Below are 22,514 nucleotides of genomic sequence, written 5' to 3' on the forward strand. Positions count from 1 at the left end.
TAGGAACCAACCCTGTGCTCTGAGAGCAGCAGGCACTGTGTACCTAGGCCGCCTCTCACGCCCTACAGCTGGCATTCTAATGGGTTCTCACAGCTATGAGGGAAACATTTAACCAAATGAGCCATCTCTGCAGACCACTTTTCGTTTCACATGAAGCTAAGGCATTGTGGGACATACATTTGGGAGACTCATGGATTGCTTCAAGTCTGAGACCCACATGGTCTCCGTGGTAGACAGCCAACAGTGACTATAAATTCTCATAAAACCAAAGAAAGTATGTGTTACTTGCGTGTATTAATTTCTGTGTAACTTTCCACATGTCTAGATTCACAGCACCACAGAGAGGTCCTTTCATAGACAGGATAGAAGTGAAAGATCCTGTTGCTAAATAGAACTGAGGTGCTCCAGTTACTGTGAGTGAAATGATAGCTAAGTGGGAATGACCGTGTGACAGAGCAGAAGCATAGCTCAGGCTCTAGCAAGCCAGCTTCTCTATCCGTGAGAATCCTGCCTCAGTGATGGTCTCCACATATGCACGCACAAACATGCACATACACAACATGGAAGAAAAATGGAAACCACACCTGGACTCCTGTGTCCTGCAGGGCAGCCTGAGTGGCAGTGGCTGTCTCTGAGCTGAGACAGACTCATCCAGTGGCACAGTTGTCCAGCATGCACAAGACCTGAATCAGTTCCTCTACATGTTCCAAAAGCCAACATCTTGCAGTGTGGGTGACTTGAGCTTGATGCAATAAAACACACACACATGAAATAATTTTTAAAATGTGTATGGGTGTCTCACCTGCATGTATGGACATATACCATATACTTTGTAGGCCTAGGGCCTACAAAGGCCAGAAGAGGGTGCTGGGTTCCCTAGAACTAGAGTTAGAAATGGTTGTGAGCCATGATGTGGTTGCTAGGAATTGAATCTGGGTCTTTGGAAGAGCAGCAGCCAATTTTTTTTTTTTTTAATTTTTTTTTTTATTTGGTTTTTTCAAGACAGGGTTTCTCTGTGTAGCCCTGGCTGTCCTGGAACTCACTCTGTAGACCAGGCTGGCCTCGAACTCAGAAATCCGCCTGCCTCTGCCTCCCAGAGTGCGGGCATTACAGGCGTGTGCAACCCCCCCCCCACCCCCCCCCCCACCCCCCGGCTGAGCAGCCAGTGTTCTTAACAACCACTGTGCCATCTCACCACCTGTCTGCCAAGTCTTGTTTGGTTTTGGTTTTTTGTTTGTGTTTTTTTTTTTTTTTAAGAAAAAATCTTTGTCGAGATGTGGTAGAACATGCCTTTAATGAGAAAAATCAGAAGGGGGGGGGGGGGAAGGTGTGTCTTTAATAGTAACAATTATTTTCCCTGGAAATACTTTGGGAAAATGGACAGCTTGACTGCTGGGACTGGTTTCCATCTTCCCCAGATGACCAGGCAGTAGTGTCTGAGTCCTGTCACTTGAGCTAAGGGTAGTGTGTAGGTCAGAGTGTGCTGCAAATGAGGGAAGCCAGAAGGGGCTGTGACACCATAAACACTTCGCTTAACAATGGAAGACACTTTATTGTTTTGTTTTTTTTTTAAATCTCTCAACATTTCAACTCTGTAGAAATTAAATGCAAAATATGTGCATTTTTAAATTAGCATCTACTCAACTATCTGGATCACAGCGATCTCCTATAGTAAGACACACCTGGGAGGGGAGAGGCCTTGCCAGTCTGTACACTGTATTTCCTGGTGGGAAGCACACTGGACTTCCTCAGGCGGCCTGTCCTCCATCTTAAGAGAGTCCCTGCGATGCTGGAGCTCTCATAAGGGCCCGGCATCACCAGCTCTGAGGTGTGGAACATCGAAGAGTCTGCCCCGGAAGGCCAGTCAGGGATAAAATCGCCCGAATACAGCTGTATGTACACCTATCTACATGTGGTCTGTCAGCCAGATAGAAAAGAGTCATATAAGATTTGGAAACCTTAAAATCACTCCAGTAAGTCTGAAGACCACCAGCAAATTCACAGTGGCTCAGGGTTTGGCCAGAGTCAAGCCTGCTCCAGAGCTGAATGCCTGCTTTGGGAAAACTCTGCTTGCACATAGATCCCAAACACTGGACATCACAACTACCTATGGCTAAAGTGTGTTAACACTTCACAAGAAAGTGACAGCTTCAGATTCCTGCCCTGCTACTCTCCACAAAAGGAAAATCCAGAGGGGATTTATACCAGGAAGTATGGATACTGGCTGAGTACTGGAGAGGCATCTAATCAGCCCACACCACCTCTGCCCACCCTAGTGCAAAAAGACTGAGAGCCGTGCTCGCCGAGCTGACAGCCCTGGGAACCAGTGAGGAAGGCTAGATGGGGTGGAGGGAACCCCACCACCTGAACTTCCTTCTGAGATTCAAAGTTTACGGTGCAAGATTCATGCTCAGCAGGCACCAAAACCAGACAGAGCTATAGATGTGGGGGTTGAGGTCCCCATCTTGTCACTGAGGTCATTGCAGACCCTGGCACCATGCCAACCCCCGTGTGCACACTGGAGGTAGGTGTATAATATTTACTGTAGGGAAGACAGTAGCTCTCTACCACCGTGGGAAGGAACATGAGCATTATCAGTTCCTTATCCCGAGGCTCCCAGCTCCACCCTAGCAGTGGAAGAAACACCGGGAAAGGGCATACGGCCCCCCTTGGAAGACTAAAGAACCCAGGGCACCTTTATAAATACCATATCATTAATTTCTTTCACCATGTTGAAACACACAGCAAGTTAACATTCATTAAAAAATAAACCTCAAATTCTGTATGTACAATACAGGAGAGGGGGTTATGCAAACAGGAGGGACGTGCGTCCTGTGGTGGAGTCCACTTTCCAACTGCCAAGCAGAGCTTGGCAACACTGTGGGCTGATTGAGTGGAGCTGGCAAGATGGCATTCAACTAATACTGGACATGGCTCCCCATTAATACCAGTCACGTGGGAGACGGGGTGGGGACATCTGCCTAGGGATCCTTGTGTCAAGGTAGCAGGAAAGAGGCAAGCCGCCAGAGAGGCCCGGTGCGGCAGGAGGGCTCATTTCACAAGGCAGCAGGCCTCTAGCTCGCCACTCCTGATGGGGACTTGAAGGTGACCCCAAAGGCTCCTTCCCAGTCCAAGCTGGCTTTGCAGTAGGTGGGGCAGGTGTGGCAAGAGTCCCAGACACAGAGACCTTATTTCAAGGGAACCAGAACCCAAACCCAAACCAGCTGAGCAGGGAGCGGAGAGGCCAGCACAGTGCCATCCTGTCCTTCAGACCACACAGTGGCACGGGACGCACTAAGCGAACCATGTGACAGCAGTAACCCTGGGGCATCTGTGCTCAAGCTCAAGTCTCTGCTTCCTTCTGGCGCAGCTCTGCTACCTCTTGATGGGACCAAGCCAGGTCAGTGGTGTGTAGCCCTTGTAGCGGAAGATGGGGGACGGGGCCTATCTGTACACGAGATGGGAGAACTGGGCGGATTTGTAATTCAGCTGATTGTTGGGTGTGAACCTGTGCAGCTCACTCTTTCGGCAGCACGGGTCGTAGTGGTAGGCGCTGAGGCAGGCGTCACAGGAAACTTTTGAACACTGGGTGCACGTGTTGGTGGCACCTACACGGTTACAGAAGCCACAGCGAGAGGTGGCTGTGGTGGAGGGCTTGGGCTTTGAGTGGACAGGTGCCAACCGGTCAGGGCCCTGAGTCTGGCCCACATACTTCTCCCGTATAGGTGCCCCATGGGCCAAGCTGTCGTGTGCAGAGGCCTTGCTGGGAAAAGCGCTGGGCTTGGAGGCTGAAGGACAGACCAGTACACTGTCACAGCGCTGGCAGAGGGGGGAGCTGCAGGACAGGCCGCAGTTTTGGCACTTGGAGAGGGCAGACTCTTTGGTGGGGGGTGAACGCTTGTGGTAGATGGAGTGGGCATCATTTTTGACCAACCATACATCCGGCCGCAAAGCATCCTGCCTCCGGTAGGTGGCCCTGGGTTCTGAATCGGTATACAGGTCCACGTCATCCTGAGTGGAAAAGTACGTACTACGAAGAAGGCCGAGGCCGTTGATGGGAGAGATGGAGGGAAGGTCATCAGGGCTACCGTGGGGGGAGCTAGACATGGTCAGCAATGAGGGAGATGGGCGGATGATCTCATCCTTCAAGTCTTCCCCTACATCCATGGCCAAGGGCTCCTTGCGCAGACTCAGTGAGGCCTTTGATGGGGGCTTCCTGCTCTCCCAGTGGCTGTCATAGGCATCCACCGACCTGGAGGGTTTGGTCACTCGGGGCTTATAGTAGTCCTTGGCTGCTCGCTCGCTGGCTGACTTCTGGAGTGCCACACGAGCCATGGACGTGGTCAGGTGCTCCCGACTCTCTGCCCGCCTCCGCAGGGCATCCGAGCACCCACGCGCATCCTCCGTGCTGCTCTTGCGCTCAGTCACCACGTCCAGCTCCGAGTAGCCCTTGTCCTTCACCTGCGAGTGGATCCCCAGCATCTGCTCGCACTCGACCTTGGCCAGGAAGAGCTCAAAGGAGACCATCTTCACCTGGAGGGACTCCACAAGCTCTGTGAGTTTGTACGCAGTCCCCAGCTCAGGCTCGTAGCCCATGAACCTTAGAATGGCTCGGATGTCCTTCTCCAGCAATGTGGACTTGACATAGTAAACAAAAGGGCCCGTGTAGGTCTAGGGAGAAAGTGGGCAGGGAAAAAAAAGAGGCATGCTCAAACCAAATGCAGAGCGGGACCTGCAGGGAGAGACAGGAGCTGCTGCCTGGAGGGAGACCACAGGCAAGAGCACACTAAATGCACACCACCCAGCAAGGAATACTAGTGGCCCGAGAGGCCAGAGAGACCATCGGTTTCTGTGTAGGTATGAAGGCTCTGTTCCACAGGAGGAAGTGGGGGTGGGGAGAATCATAGAGAGTGGGATACTAAGCCTGGAGGATGTTCATTTTGAGCCTTCTGTCAAAGTTTCAAGAACACACCGAGGCTAGGGATGTAGCTCAGGGATAGAGCATGCCCCACAGGGTTAATGCCCAGCACTACAATAAACAAACAAATGGAAGATGCCAGGATTCCAGCCTGGCTTGGTGCAGTCTCTCCTCCCTGCTCCCCTGCTATGGAAAGTGCAGACAATCTTCTCTCAACCCCCACCCCAACACACACACACACACCTCAACAGGGGCTCTGGTCCACACCAGCTCCCCCACTTGGAGCCCAGGGCTGAGAAGAGGGACACATGCCCTCAGGAGGGAGCGGCAGGCAGAGGCGGCCACCCCACCTCACCTTGATGCTGCGGAACTCCTTCTTCCAGGGGAACAGGAAGAGGTTGATGGCCACCGTCTCCAGCAAGCTGAAGGCGCAGTGCAGAGCACTCAGGCTGGAGCTCCTCAGTGAGCGGAGGGAGCTCTCCACCACCTCGTAAAACTGGATCAGCCGAAATCGGTACAGAGGGTCCACCTTGTGCAGGCTGAGCAGGGTGGCGGCTGCCACGCGCAGGGACTCATCACTGCCAGGCTGCTGCTTGCCGGGGGTGGTGTCCACTTTGCCCTCATGGAACTGCACGTACTTCCGGAATAAGTCATCCTTGTACTTCGTATCCATTGACCTGGGCTTCCCCAAATCAACCCGAGGGCTACCTCATCTCCCCCATGGCTCTGGGGTTGGAGGCTGGCACGTCACATGAAGAACTGGCCTGGTGCCCATGGACCAGCGCATGCTCTGAAAAAGGGGGGAACAAGAAGCCATCACCCATCTGACTGGTCTCTATCCCAGCTTCAGAATGCTGAGGACAGCAAAGCCAAGGGCTGGCCTGGGCTAAGCTGGCTCTTTAGCCCAGATGGTGCCCAGACGCTCTTCTGCTTCACTGATAGGAAGCACACACTCGGTGAACGGTGATGAACACGAACAGGCCAGGAATTGCAGCTCACCGACTCAGGGGAGTGACTAATGCCCCCAAAGGCAAGGTTCAGGGAGCTGGTGCACACTTGGCCTTGATGTGACAGGAGGAGGAGTCTGGGAATGCCCCGAGGCAGAGTTAAGCCTGAAGCTCGGCCAGGCCCAGGGTGTGATACTGGCGGTGGGGAGGTGCCTAGCTGGCACCAGAGCATGTCCCAGTACTAACCCCTGACTCCTGAGCAAGTGGGCACAGCAGTTCCCATGGCCCCTGAAGGCAGCCAGCTATTGAGAGAAGCACCCAGGCAGGCTCAGAGTCCAGGCCCAGCCCACCACACCCTGTTTTCCTGGCAGGAAGGAGCTTGGCACCAACGGAAAGAAGGCTGCTAAAGATCAGGGCACACAGAGGGATTGTTGGTGCAGGGCTGACTACACAGAGGACACACCAACTACTGCTGCTCCTGCTGGGGACCCTGGGCCCAACGCACAGCACAACACACAGCCATAGCTTCTGGGAAAGGCCACATAAACCACTGAAGAGTTTCATTCAAGGGTCTAGATGGGGACTATAGAGACCAGGCTGACTACTGTCCCCATCACCTTAGAGGGGGCCACAGCCAAGCTGAGATGAAGAAACACGCAGCCCAGCAGCTCACGGGGGACCTCAGGTAAACACAGCAACACTCACAGTGCCACCACTCAGTGCTACAAACTGCGGACAGGACAGACCAGGCTCAAGCCCTCAGCCTCCCGCTCTTTTTTCTCACAGACCCAGATCAGCTTTGCACAATGCGGCCAAGTAAGGAAGGCACCGACAGTCTTTTCTGCCTTGGCAAGCCATCCACCCTTAAGACACCAGGCTTTCTCAAGAAGGTTCCGTCCGGTAGAGTGGGTGTGACCTGCACTTGACACTTTCCTGGCCAGAGCCCCAGCGTGTGGGTGGTGAGCGCCCTACTCTAAGCCTCCACGCCTCACTCAGGTGGGGCTTCCAGTTACCACCGCCACTGAGACTGAAGGAGGGTAAGAGGACTGGGCTGCCCCTTGGGAGCAGGGTGTGGCCTGTGGGGTCCTCTAGTATTATCTGGACTCTAACAACAACCCCACGGCCCACAGAACCACCCTGGCATCAGGAAGCCACAGCTCAGCATCTCCAGTTTGGAGACATGAGTGGCAGCATTAACAGTGGGTGAAGGTGAGCAGAACTGGGGGCACACACTGGGCGTGGTGGTACTCAGTATATTCCAGCACTCAGGAGGTAAGGCAACGCAGCCTGGAGTGCACTGCAGCCTTGGTTACAGTGTAAGGTCAGAACAAACAAACAGAACCAGAAAGTCCTCCTTCTTTCACGCACTGCCTGTGAGACTACCCAGCACGCAGAAACAAACAAACCTGGGAAGCACAAAAGGGCTCCAAAGATGAGTGCTAAATCCTGACCAAAATGAGAGGCCAAGGTCACACTCCCCCTCAGGGCAATAGCCCTCCCTCTAGGCACCAGCCATACCACCAAGGCCCTGCTCCTCAGCCATGTCAGGCTGACTCTACATCAGGACCTTTGTGTATGCGTTGATTTTTCTGTTCTCTCTTTGACTCTTGGGTAGATAGCTCACCACATCATGCAGGCTTCATTCAGCTCCAACCCCAAGATCTGCTGCCACGTGGTGCTGAGTAAACCCCACCTTCCCAGCCCCTCTCTGTGGCTTCCCTGGGATAACCACAGCTTGCAATCCTGGCATTGCATGCTCTTTTACTAGCTTACTCTCAGTCGCTCCCGATGACCTGAAGCTCCCACAAAGGGAAAGATCACCACAGTACTGGACACTGATACAGCTGGAACTGGAGCCATCAGTGATGAAGAATGCACGTACACACTGTGACCCACAGTCTCTCAGCAGGGCCATAAGAGCAGCGGGAGGATGGTCTGCAAATATGCATGCCATGCAGCCTGCAGCTCAGGTGAGCCTGTGCCCTTGACAACCCTGGGGCCCACGTCCCACAGGTGTTCGACAAAGCACCTTCTGCCTGGCCTGGCATGTTATGGTGGGGACAGGATAGTAGAGGCCATCAGTGAAGAAGCCAGTCTAGAACATTGTAGCAACCACCCAAGCATGCACATCCTCTCAATGCAAACTCACTGCCAGCCAAAGACAACACACACAGCTGTCATCTAAGAGAAGCTTCCCTCCTGCCTCAGTGGTGGAGTATGGATGGGCCTAGCACACACAAGCCCCTGGACACATCAGAAGTGCCTCACAGGGACTAGGGAAGTTCAGGCTGACCTCAATCCTATTACACAGCTGAGGATGACCTTGAACTTCTGATCCTCTTGCACAGGCAAAGCAATGGTGGTGCATACCTTTAATCCCAGCGCTCAGGATGCAGAGGCAGGCAGATTTAGTCTCTGGTCTACATAGTGAATTCCAAGACAGCCAGCACTACATAGAGAAACCCCGTCTCAAAAACAAAAAAACAAACAAACATGACAGCAATAACAACAAACGAAACAAAACAGGAGGAGGAGGGAAAGGGGCTGGAGACATGGTTCAACAGTTAAGTGTTCTGGGAACTCTTGCAAAGGATCCAAGTTTGATTCCCAGCACCCACATGGCAGCACAGACCTGCCTGTCACTCGTGTCAGGAGATCTGATGGCCTCTTCTGACCTGCAAGGCCATGCACATGGTACACAGACCTATATGCTGCCCAATTAGCCATCAATGTAAGAAAGGCATTGCCACACATGCCTTTAAGACCCGCACTCGGGAGGCAGGGGAGGCAAGTCTCTGTGAGTTCCAGGACGGCCAAGGATATATAAACTGTCTCAAACAAACAAAAAACAAATTGAGGAAGAGAGCAACCCTCACTACAGCCCGTTCCCTGCCTAACAACAAGCTAACAACAAAGACAAGGAGACACATAGCTTTAGTGGGTGCTCATGGTCTGAAAACAGGAATGGGAAGTCGTGTGGGAAGAATCCTGAAGCTGAGGGTAGCAGGAGCCCACACCTAGAAACTTGGCTGTAATGGCTATTCCTGGTTGTCAACCTGACCATATCTGGAACGAACTACAATCCAGAATTGGAAGGCTCACCTGTGGTCCAAATCTTTAGGCTGGGAGATACAAGTTTCATGACATCTTGGCATGGAGATCTTGGGGCATAGTGGCTATGAATCCCAAAAGACTGGGAGATCTCTGAGTTCAAGGTCATTTGGGGCAAAGCAAGTCCTAGATCCAGGTGTTGGGGCACACATCTTTAATCTGGGCCACACCCTCTGCTGGAGACCTACATAAGGACATTGGGAGGAGGAAGATTCGCCCTTCTTTGCCTGCTTGCATTTGCTTGCAAGCACATCTGCTGGAATCTACTTAGCCTAGTGGGACTCAGCAACTCTGTCCACAGACCTCCCATTCACAGCTGACCATTGTCGGGGAGTTGGACTACAGACTAAGTCATCATAACAAATTCCCTTACTAGAGAGAGACATTTTATAAATTCTGTGACACTACAGAACCCTGACTAATACATCAGCCCTCAAGAGGCTGAGGCAGGAGGACTGCCACAGCACTTAAGCCCTGTTTGGACTACTCTCAAGAACAGGCTGAAGCCGGGCAGTGGTGGCCCATGTCTTTAATCCCAGCACTTGGGAGGCAGAGGCAGGCGGATTTCTGAGTTCGAGGCCAGCCTGGTCTACAGAGTGAGTTCCAGGACAGCCAGGGCTACACAGAGAAACCCTGTCTTGAAAAAAAAAAACGGAAAGAGGGATTAGGGAGATGGCTCAGCGGGCACAATACTTTCCATGCAAGCATGAGGATCTGAGTTTCAGCACACAGCAGGGCACTGTGTACACTGTAGCCAGCACTGGGGAAAAAAAGAGAAAAAGAGAAAAGAGAAAAAGAGAAAAGAAAGAAAGAAGAAAAAAGAAAAAGAACGAACAAGAGGGGGGAAAAAGGAGGCGTAGTGGCTGGAGAGATGGCTCAGTGGTTAAAAACACCTGTTCTTGAGTCTGATTTCCAGCACCCATATAACGGCTCACACTGTCCATAACTCCAGTTCCAGAGGACCCAACCCCCTCTTCTGTACACACCTGGCATGCCCAGAGTGCACATACATACATACACACATTTAAAACAAAAGTGTGTGCGTGGGGGTGGGGGGAGGTGTGGAGAGACTGCTTAGTGGTTAAAAGCTCTGGCTGCTTTTACAGAGGACCTGGACTTAATTCCCAGAGCCCACACGGGGCTTACAAACGCCTGGAACTCCAGCTCCAGGGCACCTGACACTCTTTCTAACACTCAAAGTGATGCATGTGGTCCAAACATGCATGAAAACAAAACACCCAACCACACAAAATAAAAATAATGAAAGAAAATTTAAAGTGGAGAGATTAAGAGAAAGTCATGCCACCTCTGGCTTCCTCTTTAGCTAGATGCACAGGTGTGAACACCAGAAGCCACCACACACAGTGGGATAAGAGAATGAAACAGTGAATAAGAGGCTACTACGTTCCAAGTGGCATGACAGGCTCCCCAGTTTAATCACATCTCCCACTGCGACCCTGAAGCAGACCGGAAACAGAGGCTCAGCTGCAATCAATGTCTCTGGCAGAGCCAAAAGGGCCAGCAGGCCCCAAGGACTGGCTTCCACTCATTCAGCTCACTTGTTTTTGGCTACAATTGGTACCAATAACAAAGGGGTCACCATATGCAGGTCCTGTGCCAGCTGTTCAAAAACCAGTAAGATCCACAGGACAACCCCGATATTAAAGAAGAAACTGACCACGGAGAGTCAGCTCACTTGTCCTAAGTCACAGGGCACAGAAGGATCTGAAACCTGAACTGGAATCTAACCCTAGGCAAAATCCATCTTGCTGCATCTTCTGGACTGGGCTCCTTGAAAGGCTTGGTCAGTCAAAATGCCCTATGGCCGGAAGCAAAGTCTGGTAGTAGCAAAACTGCCTTCTTCCCACACCGAATGGGTTAGGATAGCCACCAACCTCTTTATGATGTAAGCTCAAGAGCCCTGGAGAAAGGCTGGCCAGAGACCAGCCAGCAGTGAGGCAGTTACATCATCTCTGCTGAATACATTTCCTAAGAATACAGGCTGCCTTGTGGCTGGCCCTAACTGGTGTTTTTTTCTGAGCACAGAGCCAGCAATTTATTCCCAGCACTCTAGAAAACACAACAAAAAACACGTTCTTTGCTGAACACAGCCTGGTTACAGGAGAGCAGGACAGCCCAGTGACAGAAGCTGTTAATTTCTCCAAGCAACCCAATGACTGGAATGCCAAGCCATTCCAGGATGGCAGGGGGAAAAAATAAAGCTCTGTGAATACCCGGAACACACAAGCAGAAGGATGCTTAGTACCATCGGCTCTGGATGGCACCTCCTGCACCCATCTGGGCCCCTTTGGAAAGCACGTCAGTGAAGACGAAGCTGGCGCACAGGCGCCAACATCCAGCATGGAAAGCCGAACGCGTTTAAAGTCCAGCTAAACGGGGGAAGTAGAGCAATGGTTCGCTTTACCTTTGCTGGCCCGTTCAAGAAAAATGTGCCCCGTGGCAACACCGAAATGCACTCCCTTTCTGTACTGGCAGATGCTATTTGGGTCCTAGTTCTCCAATCTACACGTTTACACATCCCTGATCCAGCATCAGTCTCCAAACAGGATCAGGGAATGTGGCTCTACCACCCTTCCCTCCGCCCAACCTCTATGCATTCATTCTAAAAGGCTCCCAGATCCACCCCTGGCATCTCCTACTGGCTGTAAAACAAAACAGGGGCCCCACACCCCTTCTAGCCTCCAAATACACTGCCACCGGGGCCTTCCAAGGCTCTGGAAACAACCTGGGCTGTGCTGGAGCCTGGCTTCCCTCCCTGCAGGGAATGTAAACCTGTTGCGGGCTACTCCAAGCTCAGTAAGCCGCCAGCCTCTGATTGCAATAGCAGCAGGGAAAACGCCCCAAGCTCAAAGGAAGGAGTCCCCACTGGTGGTGTCTTTTGTCGGTGGTGCTGGGGACTAGGTGGGTGCAAGGCATCGCACCCACAGGGCAAGCTCTCGCAAACGCCCCTTGGTCGGCCAAAGAAATACCGGGACCCGTCATTACATACCTGCTGCACCCCGACACCGTGCAATGCCCGGGTCCTCTTTCCACGCCCACCGCGGTCCCGGAAGGCCACCGCGTCCCTCCTCACAGACCGGGAGACCAAGGATCCCGAAGCAGAGCGACTCAACCAAGGTCACTCGGTGAATCCAAAGCCAGATCGGCCTCCCCTCCCGACTGAGAGCCATAGCGCAGTGTCTGTCCCCGGGGGCGCCGGGGGGCGCGTGTGCCGTCACCCGGGAGCCAGTGTTGCGACCAGCCGCCCGGAGCAGCCGCGGCCGCGGCCGTGGGGACGGAGCCAAGGGCCTGGCCAGTGACAGCGCGCGCAGGGATCCGCCCTCCTGCCCGACCCGCACTCACCCGCCGCTGCCTGCGAGGAATGCGAGCGCCTCCAAAGCACGGGCCCGCACGGCCCCGCCGCTCCCGCCGGCTCCGGGAACCGAAAAAAGTACCGGGGGCAGACGCAGCCCGGAAGTATTCCTCCCGGAAGTGACGCGCGAAGGCGGGCCCTGAGAGAGGCTGGATTGCGGCTGCGCACTGGGCCTAGGATGAAAGGCGGACGCCTGTGGCGAACTGGTGAACGGGAGGAACGGAAAGGAGGCGGCAGGAGGCGGAGGGCAAGCGCTTCTCCGCAGAACCGGACCTCACTCCTAGGGACCAGGGGTGGGGGCGGAGGGGGCACGAACGGAACCCGGAAGCAAATGAACTGGAAGTGACGCACCGCACTTCATCGGTGGAGGCAGGCTGGCCGGGTTGTCATGGAAACAGGTTGCTGAGTGGGGAGATTGGTTTTTGGGTTTTTTGTTTTGTTTTTTGTTGTTTGTTTGTTTGGTTTTTTTTTCACTTCGCCAACTTTCCCTTGGCCAGGACGGTGCTAGAGAACCCGGACTGACCTGAAGACCCGCGATCCCATTTCAAAGAAGGAACGACGGAGGTCACGCGAGACTGGAGAGGGGGCCATGGGTGTTACTGCTGGCGATCCAGGTTAAGATTGCCGATCGGGGTGGGATGGTGGAGTCAAGAAGGCTTAGGAGTTAGCAGTTGTTGCTTGCGGAGTACCTGGGTTCCGTTCCCAGCACCCACGTGGCGGGTTACAACCATCCAGGGCACCAGCACCAGGGGATCTGATGACCTCTCTCACCCCCACGGTTCTCTGGCACGTACGGTGGTGCACATACGTAGATTCAGGCAGCATGCTGAATATAAAATAAAAAGTAAATCGCTACATAGTGAAACTCTTTCTCAATAACAATGGGTTTAATCATAACGTAAATAACAGATTCCTATTAATTCATAGACGACCTCATTGTGCGGTTCTGTAATCCTAACTGTTCAGAAATATGAGTCAGGAGTGGTGTGAATTTAAAGCTAAAATGAATAATTTAGCGAGTTCCTCCCTCAAAAAAAAAACAAACTAATAATAAAAGGCTGGAGCTGGAGCCCAGTCTTAGAACCCTTGTGTAGACTGTGTGTATTCCCTGGGTTCAGATCCAGACAAGGAAAAAAGAGGATGGGGAGACTCCCAGTGTGAACTTAACTGACACAAGCAGCATGTCCTTGAACTTGCCACTTAGTCTCTGACCTGCCTCATATCACGTTAAAAATAACAACAACAACAATGCCAGCTCCCCAGTGAGATGTAGTCAGATGTAGTCAGGCCCTTGGCTCCGTCCCCACGGCCGCGGCCGCGGCTGCTCCGGGCGGCTGGTCGCAGCACTGGCTCCCGGGTGACGGCACACGCGCCCCCGGCGCCCCCGGGGACAGACACTGCATAGAAACTGCTTAGTGGGGCTGTAGAGATGGCTCAGTGGTTAAGAGTGGTTCTTCCAGAAGTCCTGAGTTCAATTCCCAGCACCCACATGAAGCTCCCAACCATCTGTAATGGGATCTGATGCCACCTTCTGGGATGCAGGTTTAAGTGCAGCCAGGGCACTCAAATCTTGATGATGATGATGATGATGATGATGGTGATAAACTGCTTAGTACACAGTGAGCACAGACACTAACGACCGAAAGGAATTGATATTAGAGCTGGGTGGTCTGGGTCAGTCTAGCTCTCGGTGCTATCCTGCTGGCCTGGAACTCATTTGTAGTCCAGGCTACTCAAACTTGTGGAGCTCAGCCTGCCTCAGTCTCCTCAATGAAACTGGATTTTTAGTTCAGTAATCACGGAAACCAGGTGGGCAAGAGCAATCCCCAGTTTTCCTGCAGGACCTGTACAGTCTACACTGGTCTAAGTCCTGACAGCTCGCCACTTGACTTCACAGGGTTCTCTAAACTCCTAATTGCCACATTTACGTGCAACTCCCCGAGAGATGAGCTGCAAAGGGCCTGGGTTCCCCAGATCCACATGCCAGTCCCAGGGAATTAGCCACACGCTTCCTGGCCTCTGAAGGCATTGCATACTTGTGGTGCACAAACATTCAGACCAAAAGAAAAAGTTCATACATACAAAACAATTTTTAAAATTTAAGACATTAAGCATCATTTGTCATTGACTGGACTTTTTGTAAGTTTTTTGGTGGTGTTGTGTAGGTTTTTTTTCCTTTTTCAAGGCAATCTCTCTGTAGCCCCTGGCTGTTCTGCTGGAACTCACTCTGTAGACCAGGTTGGGCTCAAACTCAGAGATAACCACCTGCCTCTGCTTCCTGAGTACTGGGATTAAGGGTGTGGTCTGCTGCATCTTGCTTTTCACCCCTCTGGCCTCCCCACTCCGAGCGATACCTGGTTGAGTGCCCTTCCCAGCCCCTCACCCTATCTTGCTTGCTGGTGTCCAGCCTCAACTCAAGTCTTGTTTTCTTTCTGAAGTTTTGATTAGTCCAGTGAAAGATCTAGGGCCAGTGTCTATGGCTCCCCACAGCTCTCTTAGTGTTATGTTACCTCTCTGCACCGCAGGTCACATATGTATTCATCTTAGGTCCGCACCAGGCCCGAGTTCCTCATCACCTGTGTTCCCCAGGATCTGCGTGCATGTCTGACTGGGGGCCGTCCAACTGGAGCACTCTGACTGCAGTAGTCACTCTCTTAGAGCCATGGCAGTGCCACCAAAATAATGCCAGTGGCTTCTCAGATGCTTCGTGTGACCCACATAAAGTGTAGGGCAGAGCCTGTCCTGCTCTTTCGGATCATCCAATTCCATCCCTAGCTCCCGCACCAGGCTTCTCCTAACTATGACTCCAACTCCAGGGGATCCAACACTTTTGCCTTTGATTCTGAGAGCACCTGCACTCACAGGGCAGACACGTACACATAATTTAAAGAGGCTTGGCAATGGTGGCCTACCCCTTTAATCTCAGCACTCGGGAGGCACAGACAGGTGGATCTCCATGAGTTCCAGGACAGCCAGGGCTACATAGAGAAATCCTGTCTCTCAAAAACAAAACAAAAAGCTTTTTAAGAACCAGGAATGGTAGTGCCTGCCTGTAAACTCAGCACTCAGCAGATGGGGAAGGAGGATCAAGAGTTCAAGGCTATCCTTGCCTACAGAGTAAGTTGGGGCCAGCCTGAGCTACATGAGACCTGTGTCAACTCCCCCCCCCCCCAACAATGAAAGGGAAAAAGAAAGCACTCTGAGCCAGTGTGGTGCCAATGTGACAAGCTTGTATTTCACACAAGGCTCTGGAAAAAAGTCCCACCTCTCTGATTCCATGACAGCCAAGAGGGAAGCCCTGGAGATGGAAACGCCTGACATTTCCTGTCAGCAAGACTCAGGGTCTCGAGAGAGGTACATGTCTCATCTTTTACGCTAATGAAGACTGCTGACTCCTGTGCTTGGTACCCAGACTTCATTACATAACCATCCATCGCAGGTTACATAATGGCCACGTGATGACAGCCAGGTACCTTCGCTCTGTAGAAGCCAACTCTACCGACCTCTTTCTATATTTTTTTCATAAATCACAAAAGTAGCATACAGAACAAAAGCCAAAAGAGTAGTTACCCTACGACCCCCGCGGTAGCTTCCTTGGCCTCTGTGAGAGTAACACAAGTACAAGCTGTGTGATTACAGTAGCAAACAAGGAGTCAGCTCTAAACGGTGAGCGGTGTAGCTGCCTAGCCATCCTGTGCCTGCCCTGCAGAGGACAAGGAACTCTACGCGGTGCCTCAAAACATAAAGCATCAGCAAGTATCCAAAGCCAACCGAAGATAGGAATGTGGGGTCCCATTCCTGCCTCCCCAGTCATTCCAGGCCCAGCCCTTGGGAGGCTGAGGAGGAGAATCGCTGTGAATTCCATGCCAGTCTGAGACCTACATAGTGAGTAGTCGTCTGGTTTGGAGGGACAGGGAGGTACTTAACAGTTAAGAACACTTGCTGTAGCCAGGCAGTGGTGGTGCACACCTATAATCCCAGCATTCTGGGAAGCAGAGGCAGTTGGATTTCTGAGTTCGAGGCCAGCCTGGTCTACAGAGTGAGTTACAGGACAGCGAAGGCTATACAGAGAAACCCTGTCTCAAAAAAAAAAAACAAAAAATATAAAAAAATAAAAAAAAAAAGAACCCTTGCTGTTCTTCCAGAGGACCCAAGTTCAGTCCCCAGCACCTACATTAGGAAGCCCACAACCACCTGTGACTCGAGCTCCAGGGGATCTTATACCCAACTGCACATAAAGAATAAATCCGGACTGGAGCGATGGCTCAGTGGTTAAGAGCACTGACTGCTCTTCCAGAGGTCCTAAGTTTAATTCCCAGTGACCACATGGTTGCTCACAACCATCTGTAATGGGATCTAGTGCCCTATTCTTGTGTGTCTGAAAAGAGCTACAGTGTACTCACATACATGAAATAAACAAATCTTTAAAAAAGAATAAATTTTGTTTTAAATTATGTGTATGGGTGTTTTGTGTGCATATATATGCACAGAATTATGTAGTACCCACAGAGACCAGAAGAGGGCAGGGTGTTCAGACCCTCTAGAACAGCAATCGCCACCATTGCTCAGCCAACATTTCTTTTTTTCTTCTTCTCCTCCCCCCCCCCCCCCCCCCCAGAGTTTCTCTGTGTAGCTCCGGCTGTCCTGGAACTCACTCTGTAGACCAGGCTGGCCTCAAACTCAGAAATCCATCTGCCTTTGCCTCCCAAGTGCTGGGATTAAAAGCGTGTGCCACCACTGCCCAACTCCAACATCTCTTTTTATGTGTAAGTCTTCATATGCCTTTCTGTAAATCTGTGCACCTCATGCCTGCAGTGCCAGTAGAGGCTGGAAGGGGGCGCCATCAGATCCTCTTGCACTGGAGTTACAGATCACTGCTAGTCTCCAAGCGCTAGGAATGCCTCGAGTCCTGTGAAAGAACAGCCAGTTCTCTTAAGCACTAGGCTGTCTCACTAGCCCTGCAGCCATCTTCACTACCTCGCTGCCATCTCTTCAGACCCAATAAAACCAAATCTTTTTTTTTTTAAAGAGCTATTTATTTATTTCATGCATGAGTACACTGTCACTCTTCTTCAGACACTCCAGAAGAGGGCATCAGATCTCATTACAGATGGTTGTGAGCCAGCATGCGGTTGCTGGGATTTGAACTCAGGACCTCTGAAAGAGCAGTCGGTGCTCTTAACCTCTGAGCCACCTCTCCAGCCCAAACCAAATCTTTAAAGAAAGAGAGAACTTGGGCTGGAGAGATGGCTAAGCGGTTAAGAGCACTGACTGCTCTCCCAGAGATCCTGAGTTCATTTCCCAGCAACCACATGCTGGCTCATAACCCTCTGTAATGAGATCTGATCTGCTGTGTCTGAAGACAGCTACAGTGTACTTACATATAATAATAAATAAATCTTTAAAGAAGGAGGAGGAGAAGAAAGAAAGAAAGGAAGAAAGAAAGAAAAAGAAAGAAAGAAAAGAAAGAAAAGAAAAACAAAAAGAAAAGAAAAAGAAAAAACTTGCTGGGTACTGTGATGTGTGCTTGTAATCCCAGTACACAGGAGGCAGACCATGAGAGTGGCCAGAAATTCTAGGACAGCCAGGGCTGCATAGTAAGACCCTGTCCCCACCCCCAAGACCTCCCTCCAAAAAAAAAAAAACCAGGGCTATATAGCTCAGCAGTAGAGTGCTTAACCTGGCAACCTGAGGTCCCAGGCTCAATCCCCAGTATTTCAAGTAATAGAATTCTATAGGTTTTGGTTGGGTTTTTAAGCATGCGGGCAGGTCTGTTCTTCCTTTCAGCTGGAGGGAAGAAAGCAGTCAGGCAAGAAAAAAGCCAGGAGATGGAGGCTCAGCTGCTGGCAGACGGGCACATAACTTAGGTGCTAAGGTATAGAGCCTGGCACACGCCATGCTGGACGTAGTAGGAATGGCGTCTTCCCAAGTGTTAGCTCACAGTGTCTAATGAGCACTAGAAAGCCTGAAGCCTCTCTGCCTCAGGCTCATCTGTCAGCTTCCGGCTGACAACAGCACCCGCCAGCCAGATAAATACTGGTGACAAGATGTCAGCCCAAGTGCTTGAGCAAGCACTCAACAGTAGCTATCGTTCATTCGTTCGTTCGTTACTGAGGTCGGTTGTCGATACCCCTGCTCACCCAAAACTGGGTTTGCAGCCTCGGCCGACCTAAACTCTGCCCTACTTAGGCGATGGGATCACAGGTGAGCGCAACCACCTTCCGGAGGCTTATCAGGTTTTGGTTTTACATTAATTGTGGTGTTTGCGGGGGAGCTGTCGTTGCACACCACAGCACAGGTGTGGAGGTGCGAATACAACCTGATGGAGTCCGTCCTCTCCTCCTACCACCCGGGCCCTGGGGATGGAACTGAGGTCAAGCACCTAAGCCACCCACCATGCCAGCCCTCCATCTGACCTTATCCCCATTCCTTCGAAAGAGCCTGGAGCAGCGGCTCTCAGCCTGTGCATCCTGACCCCTCTGCTAGCCTGCCTATCAGATATTTACATTACCACTCAGCACAGTAGCAAAATTTATAAAGGAGCAACGAACTGGTTCTATGGTTGGGGTCAGTACAGCATAAGGGGCTGTATTAAAGGGCTGCAGCCGTTAGGATGGTTGGAACCACTGGCCTCTGGTCACGTCCACAACCACTGCTTCTTACAGTCCCTTTTCCTTTATGATTTCTTCAGAGTTTTACACTGTGACCAAGATTGAATACTCGCTATGTAGCACCATGCTGTCCCTGAACTCAAAGCGATTCTCCTGCTTCGGCCTGCTTAGACTGTAGGTGTGAGTCCTGAAATCTGACCATCCCTTTGGATTGAATGAAATATCTCTGACACATCTTTCAAGGGCCCTCTTTCCTTCTGGCCAGTAAGCCTTTGTTTGTTTGTTTGTTTGTTGTTTTTCTTTAAAACTATATTTGTTTGTTTTTTCTGTGTTTTGCATGCATGTATTTATGTGTACTGTGTGTGAGCTTGGTGCCCATGGAAGCCAGAAGAGTGCATTGGAACTGGAGTTAATGGAAAGTTGTAAGTCAGCATGTTGGTGCCAGGAATTGAACCTGGGTCCTTTACACGAGCAGTCATAGCTCCTCTGAGCCATCTCTCCAACCCCTAAATTTTAAAAAAGGATTTAATTTTATGTGTATAGGTGTTTTGCCTGCATGTACTCTGTCCATCACATTTGTGACCAGTGCCCACAGAGGACAGAGATGGGGTTCGGGTCCCCTAAAGCTGGAGTTAAAGTTGATTGGGAGCTGCCGAATGTGTGTGCTAGGACCCCAACTCAGGCCCTCTAGAAGAGCAGGAAATGCTACCTGTCTTTTTTTTGTTTGTTTGTTTTTTGTTTTTTGTTTTGTTTTGTTTTGTTTTGAGACATGGGGTTTCTCTGTGTAGCCCTAGATGTCCTGGAACTCACCCTGTAGACCAGGCTGGCCTCAAACTCAGAGAGCCACCTGCCTCTGCCTCCCATGCTAGGATTAAAGGTGTGCGCCACCACTGCCCAGCTTTGTTTTATTGTTGCTGTTGGTTGCTTGGCTTGGTTTGGGTTTTTGAGACAGGATCTTTTTGGGTTGCCCCCTGACAGTCCTGAAACTCACTTTGTAGACCAGGCTGGCCTCAGACTCACAGAGATCCACCTGCCTCTGTCTCCAGGGTGCTGGGATCAAGGGCGTGTGCTACCACAGCCCAGCATATTGAGTCTATTTCTAAAATTTTATTTATGTATTTATTATATGTAAGTACACTGTAGCTGTCATCAGGCACCTACAGAAGAGGACATCAGATCTCATTACAGATGGTCATGAGCCACCATGTGGTTGCTGAGAAGTGAACTTAGGACCTTCGGAAGAGCAGTCAGTGCTCTTAGCCGCTGAGCCATCTCTCCAGCCTGAGCGCCTATTTCTTCCTCTTGCTCTTCCTCTTCCTCTTCCTCTTCCTCTTCCTCTTTCTCCTCCTCCTCTTCCTCCTCCTTCTCCTCCTCCTCTTCTTTCTCCCGGAGACAGGGTTTCTCTGTGTAGCCCTGGCTGTCCTGAAACTCACTCTGGAGACCAGGCTGGCCTCGAACTCAGAAATCCGCCTGCCTCTGCCTCCCAAGTGCTGGGATTAAAGGCGTGCACCACCACCGCCTGGCCCCAAGCCTATTTCTAACTGTATGTTTGTAGTTTGTCTCACGTTTGTGAGTGTATGCTTCAAGTCAGACTGCCTGTGGAATCATCTCCCCAAACCTCGGCTACTTGACCTACATTCACAATTCCCCCCTTAAGGTTATCTTGATTTAGTTTGATTTACTTCATTGTTGGAGATGGTGTCATGCTTGTGTTAACAAGCTCACAAGAATCCTTGGGCTGGTGAGATGGCTCAGCAGTTAAGAGCACTGACTGCTCTTAACATGGTAATGGGATCAGATGCCCTGGGTCACGTGAGCTAGGCAAGTACTTCTCAAACTGAGCCGCCTTCCAGCCTGCAGTTTATCCCGCCTGCTGGAAGAGATACCAGGAGGAAAGAGGCTCACCTGAGCCTTACAGGGAGCGAGTCTGAGTCTACAGCAGGTTTTGCCCTGGAGGCATCCTGTCCTAGCACAGCCTGGATTCTCTGGAGGCTAAGGAGGCCACCTAGTTCCTAGAGTGAACGCTCACTGTCACCCCCAAAGCAGGCACACATGTTCTCTGACTCCTTCACAATACATAATCCACAATCCACCATCTTTCCCCTTCCTCCCTATAGAAACCCAACCCCAGTGCTTCAGAGTCCTCTTGGCAAACCACAAGTTCAAAGGTAACTACTGGGTAAGAGCTGTTATTACCGAGGCTCCACCTTGCCCAACCCACCTCCAAGGAGACATAGCTCCCAGGGTTGGATCGTGATCTCACCTGGGTGGCATTTAATTGCTCCGAAAACAGTTCCCAGAGGTCATGGCTCTTAGTTTTGAAGCATGGGGCTTCAAAGGGTCATTTGCAGAAAGTATCTTTGCTCTTTAAAGCAAGCAAGGAAAAGTCACGCGCCAAGTCTTGTTAACATCCCAGCATCCCTTGGCAGGAAGAAAACCATAGCAGAGGTTAGGGAGATGACTCAGTGTCAGGAACACTTTCTGCTGAGGACTAGATCTCAGTACCCTCATGGGGTGCCTCAAAACTGCCAGTGATTCCAACACCAGGTGATACAACACCTTTTTCTGGTCTCTGAAAGTACCTGCAGACACAAGTGCATATATACACATGTATGAATAAAAAAAAAGGAAAAAAGGAAAAGGAAGGAAAGGAGACAGGCACAATAAAAGCACAGTAGGCTCTGGATTCTTCATGAGCCAGGTGTCTTGTTTTCCAAAGCCGATGTCAAACGCAGGGCTACCAGCACACTGAACTGTATAGCCTGTCACACCCAGGGCCACCATCATGCTGAGTTACAGGCTCATACCAAAGTGCAACTTTTTTATTTTAAAGATTTTATTTAAAGATTTATTTTAAAGATATTTATTTAATAGAGGAGTACCTTGTTTTCAGACGCACCAGAAGACATCATCAGATCCCATTACAGATGGTTGTGAGCCACCACATGATTGCTGGGAATTGAACTCAGGACCTCTGGAAGAGCAGCCCGTGCTCCTGACAGTAAGCTATCTCTCGAGTACCCTGAAGTGCAACTTTTTAGAAGCCCCTTCTTTGTTTGTTGCTTTGTTTTTTGAGAAACGTCTCTCCATGCAATCCAGGCTGGCCTCAAAGCTCAAAACGTTCTGAGTTTTACAGGTGAGTATACCATCCTGTAGCCCAGGCTAGCCTCAAACTCACTATGTGGCCCAGAATAGCCCTGAACTTCTGATCTTCCTGCCTTCACTTCTCAAGTGCTGGGGATTCAGAGTGTGTACTACCATATACATATACATATACATATACACACTACTAGGGATGGAACCCAGGAACCCACGTGCAATGCTAGACTTGAACTCTATCCTATGTGGCCACACCCCACGCTGGACACAGTACTTTCCAGATAATCAACTCCTTGTTGATCTTGGAATCAATCACTGCCAGTACGCAACCAGAACTCTTGGCATCTACAAGATATTGGCTGATGGTTCATAGTCCAATGTCTTCCTGATATACTATACTTCCTTCACTCCATGCCTTTGTCCTATTTTGTTATTATTTTTCCAGGCCACGTAGA

The 22,514-nt window shown here is 50.9% G+C and overlaps 1 protein-coding gene and 1 long non-coding RNA gene across 3 annotated transcripts; one reads left to right on the plus strand and one right to left on the minus strand.

Annotated features, from left to right (window-relative positions):
• Positions 1-1,532: 1,532 nt before the first annotated feature.
• On the minus strand, positions 1,533-12,436 carry Spata2 (spermatogenesis associated 2). 2 transcript variants are annotated; one of them, XM_052184351.1, is made up of 3 exons: positions 12,340-12,436; positions 5,274-5,708; positions 1,533-4,671 (listed from the first exon to the last, which is right to left on the minus strand). In XM_052184351.1, the coding sequence occupies exons 2-3, from the start codon at positions 5,589-5,591 to the stop codon at positions 3,445-3,447; spliced, it is 1,545 nt and encodes a 514-aa protein (XP_052040311.1). In that variant the 5' UTR covers positions 5,592-5,708; positions 12,340-12,436; the 3' UTR covers positions 1,533-3,444. The 2 variants fall into 2 exon arrangements, with proteins under 2 accessions (XP_052040311.1, XP_052040312.1); XM_052184352.1 differs by lacking the exon at positions 12,340-12,436 and adding an exon at positions 8,236-8,336.
• Positions 12,437-12,515: 79 nt separating this feature from the next.
• On the plus strand, positions 12,516-13,204 carry LOC127686288 (uncharacterized). The gene is made up of 2 exons (XR_007978067.1): positions 12,516-12,747; positions 12,847-13,204. It is a non-coding gene; the product is annotated as an uncharacterized LOC127686288 (long non-coding RNA).
• Positions 13,205-22,514: the final 9,310 nt, after the last annotated feature.

Source organism: Apodemus sylvaticus, chromosome 5 (assembly GCF_947179515.1).
Source record: "Apodemus sylvaticus chromosome 5, mApoSyl1.1, whole genome shotgun sequence".
In the NCBI taxonomy this organism is placed as follows: Eukaryota; Metazoa; Chordata; class Mammalia; order Rodentia; family Muridae; genus Apodemus; species Apodemus sylvaticus.

Coding starts and splice junctions, on each gene's coding strand:
- Spata2 (XM_052184351.1), bottom strand. CDS start 5,591: ATGGATACGAAGTACAAGGATGACTTATTCCGGAAGTACGTGCAGTTC. Junction 4,672..5,273: donor AGGAGTTCCGCAGCATCAAG/GTGAGGTGGGGT, acceptor CTTTCTCCCTAG/ACCTACACGGGCCCTTTTGT.